Source organism: Astyanax mexicanus, chromosome 22 (assembly GCF_023375975.1).
Source record: "Astyanax mexicanus isolate ESR-SI-001 chromosome 22, AstMex3_surface, whole genome shotgun sequence".
Lineage (NCBI taxonomy): Eukaryota > Metazoa > Chordata > Actinopteri > Characiformes > Acestrorhamphidae > Astyanax > Astyanax mexicanus.
Genome location: NC_064429.1, coordinates 35,594,532 through 35,608,866, shown reverse-complemented (window position 1 = coordinate 35,608,866; position 14,335 = coordinate 35,594,532). Strand labels below are relative to the sequence as shown.

Here is a 14,335-nt window from a genome sequence, read left to right as displayed (position 1 = left end):
ACTGGAGATAAAAAAACTGCTACAGGAAGACTGGGTCTGGCTGACCCACATGGAAACAGCAGCTTTAGCCTTTAGCTCTTTAGATTAACATGATTAAGGACTGAGACTCAGATTCAGCAGAGAAGAGAAGAATTAGAGTTAATCTGACAGGTGATTAATTAATTTTAATATCTGTGAGGAACTCACCTGTAGTGAGGGAGCTGAGCTGAATCCAGCAGGTGAGGAAGAGGAAGGTGAGGAAGAGCAGGAGCTTCATCCTGTCTGATCATCAGTTTATTAAACAAACTGAATTCAGATACTAAAAACCTGCACTTACGAGGTTTACCCTTCTGCTTCCTGCAGTGTGTTAAAGTTCTCACTCACACACACACACACACACACACACACACACACACACACACACACAAACACACACACAGCACTGAGAGCACGTGCACGCCCCCTGTGCACAGTCAGTCAGTCAGTAGGTAGTGAAGCGCGTGATTAATTAATCTCTAATTGATCTTCATTAATTGACGCATTAATTAAAGAATGATTTAAATATAAAACGCAGATCAAAGGTCTGATCTCTCTTAAACTCCTCAGACTGTATAAAACTCTCTGCTACAAACTTACAAACAGGGGGCGTGGCGTCACACCACACCCCCTACACCGCCCTTCATAATAAAAGTCTCTCATAAAAGTCTCTCTATTACCATAATATGAATGAATGTTTATTTATAGTGAAATTCTAAATAGTATTTATATATATATTTTTTATTGTATTTAATAATATACAACAAAGTTAAACAAAAGCAGCAACAGGCCAAAATATACTAAAATAAAATAAACAAGCAGAAAACAAACACGAAAAATAAATAATGGGATTCAAATAAAATTCAAAAGTATCAAAGACTTTGTGACATTTCTTACTTTTATTTGACGAAATCAATTATTATATAGGTTTCATTTTTTTTTTTTTTCAAAAATTACCTAAAATTATAATCACATTTTATTTTTACATTTTATAAATATCTACTTGGGGTCAAATCAAAGGTTATCAAAAAGCCAAAATTATAAATATTATATAATATGTATCTATTAACCAGGATATTCCTTTAATTTTTAAAAAGCAGAATAAAGTATATTGTTTAAGAAAGTAAGGTAAAAAAAATAAAATGGCTCTATATTTATAAATATTTCTACAGAAAACGTGGTTTGGATGGTTGACTGGTTGGTAAGCTGACACTAGAGTCAAAGTATAGAAGTGTTAAAAGCTTTATAACTGGAGTTTCAAAGCTTTAAACTTTATATATACGGTACTGTAATATTAAATGTTTTTATTAAAATAAATAAATAATTACAATTTTTAGTATAAAGATGATTAAACATTAATAAACTATGATTCCCTCAAATGCTCCATAGGAACCTATTCATTTTAGACTCGCTTACTCAGGAGCGCCCTCTAGTGTCAGACAAACGCAAAGACATCCTTAAGTGGGAATTCTCCTCTCTATAGGCTCTCTGCCATTATAGCAGCAAATTACTATTAACCGCTAGAGGGAGCCCGCGAGTGAGACCTCAATGAATGGGGGTGAATAGAGCTAAAAGGCTAAAAACTCAAATTAAAAATAGTATTTATCTATTTATCCGGGATATTCTTTTTATTTTGTGAAGTAGAAAGATGTACTTTGTTTAAAAAGCAAACAAAACATACCTATATTTGTTCATTTTCCTACAGTAAACGGATTTTAGGCAGTAAAGGCGCTAGCATTAATGCTACTGTGAGCTGAGGCTTATAAAGATACAGTCAGAGTTTAAAGCTTTATAATTGGAGTGTAAAAGCTTTAAATGTGATATATTAGGTACTCAAACATTAAATATTGTTCTTTGTTGAGGAAACAAGTACAATTTTTAGTATTAAATATTAATAAAAGTATTAAATATTAATAAACTATGATTTCCCTTATATACAGTCTATGGTGGCGACAGACTTAAAGAAGCGTTTCAGGCCTTTTAAACTAAACGTCTTCAGTTTTTAAGGTGGAACAGAACATTCATATAAGAATCTAGGAGTAGTTTTATGTGGACTGGTTGTCACTTCTATAAAATATAAGTAGTCGTATATAAATTCTACAAAGCACTTCTAAAACATCAACTACAGGCTCAATGTAATACATGCATCTTTTTAAGGTGGAAGGGAAAGTATGATAAAAAAGCATAAAGCTTTGTATATTTTGTTTTGTTTAAAATGAATTGAATTATTTTCAGAATAATAAAACTGCTGACAAGCTGAGTAAGCTAGTCTAAAATGAATGGGTTCCAATGGAGCATTTGAGAAAAATAATAGTTTATTAATGTTTAATAATTTTCATACTGACAACTGTAATTGTTTTCTCAATGTAGAACAATATTCAATGTTTCAGTACCACATATATAACGTTTAAAGCTTTTAAACTCCAGTTATAAAGCTTTTAAACTCAGTTCTCTGACTATCACTATCAGCATCAGCTCACATTAGCATCAATGCTAGCGCCTTTACTGCCTAAAATCCGTTTTCTGTGGAAAAATGAACAAATGTAGGTAGGTTTTGTGTAATTTTTACAAAAATAATATAATTATATTTACCAAAATTTAAAGAATATCCTAAACAAATAGATAAATACTATTTTTATTTTTTGTTTTTTAGCCGTTTAGCTCCATTTACTCCCATCCATTAAGTCACTCGCGGGCTCCCTCTAGCGGTTCGTAGTCATTTCAATATTATTAGTCCAAAATGAATGGGTTCCTATGGAGCATTTAAGGGAAATCATAGTTTATTAATGTTTAATAATTTCCTTATTTTTTTTTTTACTTGTTTCCTCAACAAAGAACAATATTAAATGTTTCAGTATCGAAAACATTAATTTTAAACTTGTTTAACTTCAGTTATAAAGCTTTAAACTCAGTTTAAAGCTCAGCATTCTCAGCATTAGCTCACCAACCATAGACTATGGTCACCACAGCAGCATTTATGGTGGAATGGTAAACTATCAGAATTTATAATGGAATGGTAAACAACCAGAATTTAAGGTGGAATGGTAAACTATCAGAATTTATAATGGAATGGTAAACAACCAGAATTTAAGGTGGAATGGTAAACTATCAGAATTTATAATGGAATGGTAAACAACCAGAATTTAAGGTGGAATTGTAAATAAAACGAAATTAAGGTGGAATGGTAAATTAGCAGAATTTAAGATGGAATGGTAAACTAGCAGCATTTTAGATGGAATAATAAATTAGCAGAATTTAAGATAAAATGATAAATTAGCAGAATTTAGGATTAAATTGTAAAGTAGCAGAATTTAAGGTGCAATGGTATATTAGCATTATTTAAGATAAAACGATAAATTAGCAGGATTTAGGATTAAATTGTAAATTAGCAGAATTTAAGATGGAATAATAAGTTAATAGAATTTATGCTAGAATGGTAAATTAGCAGAAGATGAAATAATAAATTATCAGAATTTAAGATGGAATTGTAATTGTAAACTTCAGGGCTTAAGTGAGTAAGTCTCATTTATTTACCATGTCAGTCTCTCTTTGGGTTTTCACCATGTTAAGCGTATTTGTCGTCATTCACTGTGTGCTTTTAAGTGCAGTAATGTGTGTTAAGCCTAAAAGATCCATGCTGCCTTGTGTGGACCTCTCCTCTCGCACGCCACAACACATTTTAATTAACAGAACAGAAGCGAGATCATTTGGGAAACAGCAGACAGTTGTACAGAATAATTTGCAGGACAATGTCAAATAATTTGCCTGTTTTAAAATGACATGGTTGATAATAAAATTCCTGTGCACCATGATGATCAGTTAAGAAGCTCTCACTATCAGTAAAAGCTGAACAGAGTTTTGCATGAGCACTGGAGCATCACTCAGTCACATCAGGCAGGACAGGAGCGCGAGACAATTCAAAGTTTTAAATATGAACTGTATTTTGGATAAACAATGTTTGTATTATAAAATGCAATTCATTAAACAATATCAGACAAATTCCCCCCGGCCTGTCTTATAAAACCACTTCAGATGGTTCAGAACATTAGTTAAGAGAATGTGTGTGCTATATCACATGGGTGTGCTATATCACATATATACTATTTTAATTTTGTTGCAGTCGTGTATTCTTGAAATATCAACATCAACATCTCAAACAAGTAGAGCAGGTTAAAAAAACACTGTAAGCTAAACTGAGGTGTGTAATTTTTAAAAGAAAAAGGTCCATTTAAATTCAAAACAGGCACACAAACTATTATATACAGAGGAAAGGTGAGTTACTTTTTTATTTTATTTAGTAGATCAAGCTGCATTCACTGTCATACGATCTAATTTTAAAATTATTATTAATTCCATGCTATTTGATTGTGCATGTGCACTGCTATATATTTTAAACAGTGTTTAATTTTCTACTTTTCTCAGATTTTAACATTTTAAGCTTATTAGAGACACACTTCCATTAAAAACACAACCAAACCACAACTTTATGCTTTTACTTTTAGGGGTGCTGGGACTTGTTTTAGAGGGATAGTAAAAAAGGGGGTAGTGATGCCGCTGGTCATAACATACATGAAATGAACAGAACATAGTCATATTTTACTGCAATTTCCAGACCACACCCCAACCACCGCCACGATATGCACATTTCCACTGGCAGAAGAAGCAGTACATTAAAGTGACAGTTGATCGCTTCCTTACTTCATTTACATGGCGTGACTTGTTAAATGACTCGGTTGATTGATAATAAAATTACTGTGTAATTTACCTGGTTGATCAGTTAAGTTGCTTTCACTATCAGTAAAAAAGGCTTAAGAGAGTTTTGCATTGGCCCTGGAGACAGTTAACTGAAAAAGAAGAGGTGAAAAAGTCTTTGATCTCATTTTCAGAACCTAACGCTAAACAAACGAGTTTTAACGGTACCTTAGAAACAACTTCCTTTCATGATGTTGGGATGAAAGTGATTGCTAGAAATACCTGATATACATTTTGCCACATTTCAGGCTTCAAACATAAAGATATGAAATTGTAATGTTTTTGTGAAGAATCAGCAACAAGTAGGACACAATTGTGAAGTGAACGAAATTTATTGGATATTTTAAACTTTTTTTTAGAAATAAAAAACTGAAAAGTGGGGCGTGGAATATTATTCAGCCCCCTTTATTTTTAGTGCAGCAAACTCACTCCAGAAGTTCAGTGAGGATCTATGAATGATCCAATGTTGATCTAAATGACTGATGATGATAAATAGAATCCACCTGTGTGTAATCAAGTCTCTGTATAAATGCATCTGCTCTGTGATCAGAGTCTCAGAGTTCTTTTTAAAGCACAGAGAGCACCAAGGAACACACCAGACACGTCCGAGATACTGTTGTGGAGAAGTGTAAAGCCGGATTTGGTTACAAAAAGATTTCCCAAACTTTAAACATCCCAAGAAGCACTGTGCAAGAGATCATATTGAAATGGTAGGAGTATCAGACCACTGCAAATCTACTAACCAAGACCCGGCCGTCCCTCTAAACTTTCAACTCAAACAAGGAGAAGACTGATCAGAGATGCAGCCAAGAGGCCCATAATCACTCTGGATGAACTGCAGAGATCTACAGCTGAGGTGGAAGAATCTGTCCATAGGACAACAATCAGTTGTACACTGCACAAATCTGACTTTTATGGAAGAGTGGCAAGAAGAAAACCATTTCTCAAAGATATCCATAAAAAGTCTCGTTTAAAGTTTCCCACAAGCCCCCTGGAAGACACACCAAACATGTGGAAGAAGGTTCTGTGGTCAGATTTAAACATAATTCTAACTTTTTGGCCACAATGCAAAATGTTATGTTTAGCGTAAAAGCAACACAGCTCATCACCCTGAACACACCCACGATCCCCACTGTCAAACATGGTGGTGGCAGCATCTCTTCAGGGGACAGGGAAGATGGATAAAAATGATGGGAAGATGGATGGAGCCAAATACAGAAGCATTCTGGAAAAAAAACCTGTTGGAGTCTGCAAAAGACCTGAGACTGGGACGGAGATTTATCTTCCAACAAGGCAATGATCCAAAACATAAAGCAAAATCTAAATGGAACGGTTCACAAATAAACGTATCCACGTGTTCGAATGGCTGAGTCAAAGTCCAGACCTGAATCCAATGGAGAATCTGTGGAAAGAGCTGAAAAAAACTGCTGTTCACTAGTGGTGCAGTTTTTTTCAGCTCTTTCCACAGATTCTCCATTGGATTCAGGTCTGGACTTTTTAACTGTCTCGCGGAGCTCACCTACTGTCACGCGGAGCTCAGCTACTGTCGGGTGGAGCTTTTTAACTGTACCGCTGAACTCACACTGTCGCGCGGAGCTCACATACTGTTGCACGGAGCTCATACTGTTATGCGGAGCTTTTTAACAGTTAAAGAGCTCCGCAGGACAGTCAAAAAGCTCCGCGCCACAATGGCTGAGCTCCGTGGGACAGTTAAAAAGCTCTGCGCGACAGTGCTCTTACTGCCTCTCCCTATTAGGCTACAGAGGGGTGTGTAGTGTCGTGTAACGGTGTTTGTTGTTGCACTGCTAAAGTATGGAGGATAAAGAAAAATAAATCCAACCGATTTGAAAGAATCGAATCGTGACCCCAAGAATTGATTCTGAATCGAATTGTGCGATTCCCAAAGATTCACAGCCCTACTGTTCACAAACCAACGCTCTCCATCCAACCTCACTGAGCTCCAGCTGTTTTATAAGGAAAAATGGGCAAAAATTTCAGTCTCTCGATGTGCAAAACTGATAGAGACAAACCCCAAGCGACTTGCAGCTGTAATCGCAGGAAAAGGTGGCGTAGGGGTAGGGGTGTGATAAAAAAAATTGATTCTATGATTTAAATCGATCTTCCTTTGAATAATCCGATATAGATTAAACACGAATCGATCTTTAAAATTAGCCCATTTCCCTCTGTATATGAATACGGTCTGGCGAGACCATCCCTCTGGCTGGGGTGTGTCACGTCCTGGCCTTGTCTCGTGTCTCTGTGTGTCTTCCCCACGTGACCTGTGCTCTCATTTGTAGCTCCGCCCCTTCCCCAGGTGTTTCCACTTCTAGAGTGTTTCCTGTTTGGTTATATACTAGATCCCCTGTACCACTTGTCCCTCGTCGGTCTTTGCACTAACCCCTGTTGTTTGTCTCTCCGTGTCTCTTTGTGATTTCAGCCTTAGCCCTAGTTCCTTGTTTATATCTTCTTGTTTCTTATTCCCTTTAGTTCCCTGTTTTGTGTTTATCTGTTTATTTCTAGTTCCCTGTTATTATCCATTGTTTTCTCCCTTGCCCTGCTTAGTTTATTTATTCTTGTCTAGCTTAGTTTTCCCTGTCTAGTTTAGCCTCTTGTTTGTTTTCCATGTATAGATTTATCCCTGCCCTGTTTAGTTTAGTTTTTATTCTGGTTCTTGTTTAGTTCTTTGTTTTGTTTTCCTCCCTGTTTGTTTATATCATTAGTACTTGTTTGTTTGTTCTCTAGTTTCTCTCGTTTGTGTTTGGTTTACTTTATTATTTCGTGTTCTTTGTTATTTGTTTATCTTTGTTATTTATTTATTAAAAATGTATTTTTGTTCTTACCTGCACTTGCGTCCGTCTCCTCGTCTCCCTGCCTGGGTCACCTCATCCGTGACAGGGTGAGCTCCCAGCTCCCAGAAGGGTCAAAGGCTATTTAGGGCAGTAAAGAAAAGAAAACTGGATAGTAAAATATTATTTCTATCTAAATATATCTGTAAAGTACAACCATATTACAAATATAATGTCATTATTTATTTACACATTTCTTCATATTGCTTAAATAGCAGACCTAAAGCTATTTATTGCTATTGCTATATTGATAGCAGGCTACAACTACAGAAAAAAAACATCTTCTGTAAAGAGATATGTTTTTGTCTGGATTTAAAAATTGGATTTAACTGTGATTAACCACATTTTTTAAAAGCTGAGTTCAATTTAATTATTGAACAAGAAATTGCTTAAATAAAACCTGTCTGACAACATTAAGCAGATAAAATATCTCAAAAAACAACACAGCATGCCCCGATCTGAAGAAATTCAAAAACAGTTTTTTATCATCATAAAGCTTTGGGACTCCAGAGAACCACAGTGATTCACTATTATTCACTAATGGAGAAAAAACATGGAACACTGGTGAACCTTCCCAGGAGTGACCGGCCGACCTAAAGAAATTACTCCAAAAGGGCATGAACAACTCATCCAGGAAGTCCCAAAAGAACCCAGAACAACTTTTAAAGAAATGTAGTTTTCCATTTCTCACTAAAGCCTCAGTTAAAGTCAGTTTTAATGATTGAATAATAAGAAAGGGACTGGGTTAAAAAGGTCTCCATGGGAGAATTCCAAGATAAAAAACACTGCTGACCAAAAACAACACAACCACCCGTCTCACATGTACCAACTAACATCGTGATGATCTCCAGAACTTTGGGTAAATATTGTTTGGACTGATGAGAGAAAAGTGGAACTTTTTGGAAGGTGTGTGTCCCGTTACATCTGGTGTTAAACACATAATTTCAGAAAAAGAACATCAAACTGAATGTAAAACATTGGTGGTGGTAGCGTGATGGTCTAGGGCTCAAACTCAGGCGTACTTGGGTTCTGCAGCAGGACAACGACCCAAAGCCTAGTCAAAGTGTATTTGAGATGCTGTGGATGATCTTAAACAGGATGTTTGTGCTGGAAAACCCTCCAATGTGTCTGAATTAAAATAATGCAACAAAATTTCTCCACAGAGACCACAGAGAGTTATCGTCAACGTTTAATCGCAGTTTTTGCCACCAAGGGTGCAAAATGCTTTTTCACACAGGGTCAGGTGGTTTGGATAGATTTCTTTCCCTTAATAAACAACAGTTATCATTTAAAAACTCAGTTTTTATATTTATTCTGGTTATCTTTCTCTGATATTAAAATGTGTTTGATAATCAGAAAAATGGAAGTATGATAAAAAAAGCGAATACTAAAGAAATCTGTAGAGGGAAAAATACTTTTTCACAGCATTGTAGATGGACTTCTAGCCAACAGTGCATTGGAGTCGTCCAGTCTGGAGGTTACGAATGCATGCACACGTTTCCTCAGCATCTTATCGAAAAATACAAATGTGTTTCTGTCCCAGATCTTATGGAAAGCATTGTACTATACTGTAATATCGTAATTGCATAATGACTTACATGGTAGCAGTTGTATCAGGGGTGCTTTACATGAGCGTTAGAGATTTACAGATAAAATGAGTTTAAAAGCTCAGGAACGGCTCAGTTGAACTGCAGTGTCTCAGGTTGGCTCTTTGGGCTCTCTGTCACTGAAGAAGATCATGATGAAGCGTTCATCTCTCCTCCTTCTCCTCCTGCTGGCGGGTGAGTTCATTACATTCAGAAACAGCATCTATATTACTGTAGGGTCACCCATGTTTCAAATGGCTTAAAGTTACAGGTCCTTAGTTATTTATTGGTGGTCAGTAATTATGGGTGTTCTGTATTTATGGATGTTTAGTAGTTACAGTTCACTGTAAAAGTATTGGAACAGTAACATCAATCCTTTTATTTCTGCTGTAGACTGTAGTATGAAACTTCTTCTTGCCTTAGTTCAGGGCCGGATTAAAAGAATGGGCTGAAAGGGCTGCATACTCGGGCCTCGCCACTAGGCGGGACTCCGGTCGCTGAATGTCAAATGACAAAAAATAATTTAAAAAACGAAACTTACAAGCAATAAAAAAGGAAAGAGCGACAGAATTATTATAGAAAACACCAAAATTAACCAACGTGGAGTAGTCAGCCTGCCGAAGCACCACCAGCACCACCAGCAAAGATGCACTGCGCTCTCTCTCTCTCTCTCTCTCTCTCTCTCTCTCTCTTCCGCAGCGCGGAGCTGAATTCAGGGCGAGGCTACAATAATAATAATAATAATATATAATACAATAGTATAAAACTCAGTTTAGTTAAATAAATGAAGATGAGTAAGGACCTGTAAAGTTAATCGAATATTGTCAAATATAAAGGAAAGGTTGAGTTTTTGATGAGCTGTTTCAATGACTTGAAACTGAAACTAACTGAAACTAAAATTTTTATTATTCTGCGCACTATAAGAAAGCCTTTGATTGTGTTTTAAATTAGTTTTTATTTCATATTAATTATTGTTATATTCATCTGAAATATTTTTATTATTTTATTGATTAAATTATTTTTTTTCTTCATAAGATATACATTCTTTATTTTTTATGTATCCATTTTAATTATCTTTTTAAAGTGTCCTATTTTTCCTTTTTGCGTATATATTTTATTCGTCTATAGTAAATGTATAGTAAATATAAGTAAAATATAGTGAATCAGTTTTTTAGTTATTTCTAATCAACACCCACCCCCCACGATATCATCGTCCATCATCTGCCAATTAAAGAGACATCGCCCAACCCTAAATTGAATTGAAATCATGTTACCAGTTCATTTTAAACGGTAGTCTGTTATAGATTGGTACTGTGTACGCTGTCGCTGATGTGTCCGTGTGTTTGTGTGAGGTCATACATCAGAACATGATATGAAGGGCCTCATCCTGGTAATTAGCCCCGGGCCTCAAAAAGCGTTAATCTGGCACTGCCTTAGTTAATGAAAATGAAAATGATGCAACCACCCCCTGCAAAAACTAAACTTTGTTTAAATGTTGGTCTCTTAAAAGAAATAAAGTAGTGAATTTTTTTTTTATGAAAAAGGAGTAAATTATGCTAATTGAACCATTAACTGTTAGAGGTAAGGAACACCATTGCACTAAATATTGATAGAATAATTAGTAATGGAGTTAGTAATTAAATATTTACACTGCTTATAAGGATTTTTTTGGGTTTCAGACGTCTTTTGGATAATTAAACAAACATGCACCAGGTCAAATTAACCCCGGAACACCACTGCTGTTTCAGTCAAATTAAATAGGAGGGTTCAAAAGATGAATAAAAGACGAAAGATCTGTCATGGTAGGGGTGTGGGAGGAGCCAAGTGCGGAGATATAACGAAAAGGGTTTTACTATAATTATGTGTGCATCAAAGAAAAAGGGGAAAATAAACAAGAGAATGCCCTTTCGGCGCAACAAAGCTAACTAAATAATGCCTCTGTTTGAAATAAAATAAAGACAGAAATAGAAACAGAAATTCAAGAAAATTAAATTATTTTCTTTTCTCCTCAGCCTTGCAGGCTTTCCCTTATCTTTTCTTTCTTGCCTGGCAAGCTTTCTTTTATTTTCTGTTCTCTTATTTTGTTTTCTTTTCTTCCTTTTCTTTTTCCCTTTTCAGCCTTGCAAGCTTTCTTTTATTTCTTTTCAACCTTGCAGGCTTTCTTTTATTTTTTCTTTTCAGCCTTGCAGGCTTTCTTTTATATATTTTTTTTCTTTTCAGCCTTGCAGGCTTTCTTTTATTTTTTCTTTTCAGCTTTGCTCCGTGGAGCTACCGTTTACCGGTCACAGGGCATGCGACATCAGTCTGCTGGAAGCTCGCCTTTTTAAAGACGGTACCACAGCTGAGGCTGATGACGCGTGATTGGCTTCAGGTGGCCTTAATGATCCCTGTTCTAATGAACTCTCAGCCGGTTCCCTTCTTACCACCTTGGTGGGTTTATGGCGGCCTCTGGTGGCCGCTGCGGGAACTGGCTGAGCCCTAACAAGATCAACATTTTAGCTTTTATTTTCAGGTATTTACATCTGGATCTGATACACAGTTCAGAAGATTCAACACCTTATGATCAAAAGTATTGGAAATAGATTAAAGTGAAAAAGAGTTAATATTTAGTTGCGACTGCATTCTTCTTCTGTGATGCTTTTTTCAGGCTGCAGTGGGTTTTGGTTCATTATCTCGCTGCATGATAAAAGATCTTCGGATCAATTTGGTTTCATCTTTCTTTAAAATGACAGTTAAAATGTTTCTGCAGACTTCTTTAGACACTTGTATGCAAGCCCAAACCATGACACTACCTCCACTGTGTTTCACAGATGAGTTTTTATGTTTGGGAACATGAGCAGATCCTTTCTCACTCTAATCTTTTTTTGCAAACCTTTTTTTTACATTGGTTAAGGTTCATCTTTGTCTCATTAGTCCATAATCAGTCCACAGGCTGATCTCTGTACACTGTAAGCTCAGATAAGTTGAATTTACTTTAAACATTTAAGAAAAAACAGTTGCCTTAAAAAAGTTAAGTAATGGGTAATGAAAACTTAAGTTAGCATAACTTACAACATCAAGTTATTACAACTAAAGGCGATGTTGATTTAACTTTTTTATTTTTATTATACTGTAAGATAAATAAGATACGTTCGGTTTACTTTGAATGTATATGTGCCCACAAATGTTCAGCTAACTCAAAATAGTTGAGTATTGTTTTATAGTATTGAGTATTAAGTATTATTTAAATATCCAATTTTATGTAAAACAGACTTAAATCATTTGAGTTCAAACAACGTATGGGTTTACAGTGTACTTCTTGGCAAATTCCAGCCTGGCTGTACTATATTTCTTGCTGTTTAGTGGTTTTAATCTTTTGGTGAAGTCTCTGTACTTTGTTCATGAAGTCTTTTGTGAACAGTAGATTGTGATTTCTTCACTCCTGCTCTTTTAGGGTTGTTGCTGGTGTCACTAACAGTTAATTTTGGATTTTTCTTTACAGCTCTCACAATGTTTCTTTCATCAACTGCTGTTGTTTTGCTTGATCTACTTGTTTATCATGTTAGTTAGTACACCAGTGACGACTTTCTTCTTCAGGGCATTCCGAACGGTTGTACTGGCTATGTTTAATATTTTCCATCCTCTCTCAGCTTCACAGCTGCTTGTTCTTCACCCACGAACAGCTTTCTGGTTTTCATGTTGGTTACGTTATTTATTGTTTAAAAAATGTAATGTCATCAAGAAACAACAGAGCAACAAAACACATCTGATAGTCACATGTTCACATGTTCCAATACTTTTGAACATCTCTGTATGCATGTTTTGGATGTTCAGTAGTTGGATGTTCAGTAGTTAAAAACGTTTAGTAGTTACGTACTGCAACGAAGGCATCTGTGAAAGGATAGATCTGTGTAAAGTTTGTTTTTACGTTGCTATTTATTTTAATGTTGATCCTGTTAGATGTTTTAAAGCTAGCAGCTTCCTTCTCTCCTCTCTTAGATGCTTCACTGGGAGAACTTCAGAAAAGGGTTAATAATGGCGTTCCCTGTAACACTAATGAAGGTACCCACCATGTGCTTTTGTCTGTTAATGATATCAAAGGAAAACCTACTGGTAAAGTTCACTGTGGAGGATCTCTGATTGGTGATCGCTGGGTTCTGACTGCTGCTCAATGTAACAGGCCGTGAGTAACATGACTCGTATGGTTAAAGTAATCATACTGCATAATCACTTTATATCACACTCCACAGTGATATTATTTCTTCAACATCAAGTAACTGTTTCAAGTTTTTACTGAGGTCATTACACTGTTAGAGTAGAGTGCTAGTCACTGTGCTATGTAGTGTTCTTCATTAAATACAACCAGAGAATGAATTAAGACCAGATAACACATACACACCATTTACTAGCAGTATTTACTTAATGATCATGCAATAAAGCATTATTTACTTCTTTTAGGAACCTGGTGACATTATTGAATGACCATCCTCCAGGAAAAGAGCCAGACATTGGTATGATTGACGAGCATTTTGAAGAAAACGGCATCATGCTGCTGAAACTGAAAAAATCTTTCAGCACCTTGACAAAAATTGCCTTACCCAAAGATGACTGCACAAGTCCATTAATAAACAACCTTGTTCGGTTTGCTGGACGTTTTTTTTCCCCAAAAGGTAACAAAAAGGGAACGGGGGTAAAAAAAGGGAAAATACAAAGTATGAAGGAACCCATATTGAATTATGTGGTAAACAAAAAAGTGCTAAACAAACCAAAAACAAATATATTGAACTTTAGGTTCTTGAAAGTAGCACCTCTTATGACCACTTTGTACAGTTTGACACCAGCCATCTCTCTACTAGGGCAGCAGTTATCAATTATTTTAGTAATCAATACTCAACTGAAAAATCAATTTGATTAATCAAGTAATCGGATAAAACATTTTTGTTTGCTTAAAGAGTAATTAAAATTACACAAGAGAAAACAAGACATTTCACTTAATAATGAATGACCAATTGATTTCCTTTTTTAGATAAGTTATATTTAAAAATTCACAACATACATTTTCAAACTGCAAACTCAAATAGAAATAAATAAAAGAATAATAATAGTTTAATAATTAGTACTTTAATAAATTAAGTTTAATTATTTTCAATAAGGATG

At 35.4% G+C, this 14,335-nt stretch overlaps 2 protein-coding genes across 4 annotated transcripts in view; one reads left to right on the top strand and one right to left on the bottom strand.

Moving 5' to 3' along the window:
* Positions 1 to 596, bottom strand: part of susd2 (sushi domain containing 2) — a 41,166-nt gene extending 40,570 nt beyond the window's left edge. For 2 of the 3 annotated variants that reach the window (XM_022664716.2, XM_049470582.1), the window contains exon 1: positions 187 to 595. In XM_022664716.2, the coding sequence (XP_022520437.2) occupies positions 187 to 256 (70 nt within the window). In that variant the 5' untranslated portion in view covers positions 257 to 595. Of the gene's footprint in view, positions 1 to 186 lie in introns of all 3 variants that reach the window. The other variant, XM_049470581.1, reaches the window with a different exon arrangement.
* An 8,645-nt stretch (positions 597 to 9,241) lies between these two features.
* LOC125786821 (kallikrein-6-like) overlaps positions 9,242 to 14,335 on the top strand; it is a 44,845-nt gene continuing 39,751 nt past the window's right edge. The window contains exon 1 of the mRNA XM_049470385.1: positions 9,242 to 9,394. Coding sequence (XP_049326342.1) covers positions 9,352 to 9,394 — 43 coding nt within the window. The 5' untranslated portion in view covers positions 9,242 to 9,351. The remainder of the gene's footprint in view (positions 9,395 to 14,335) is intronic.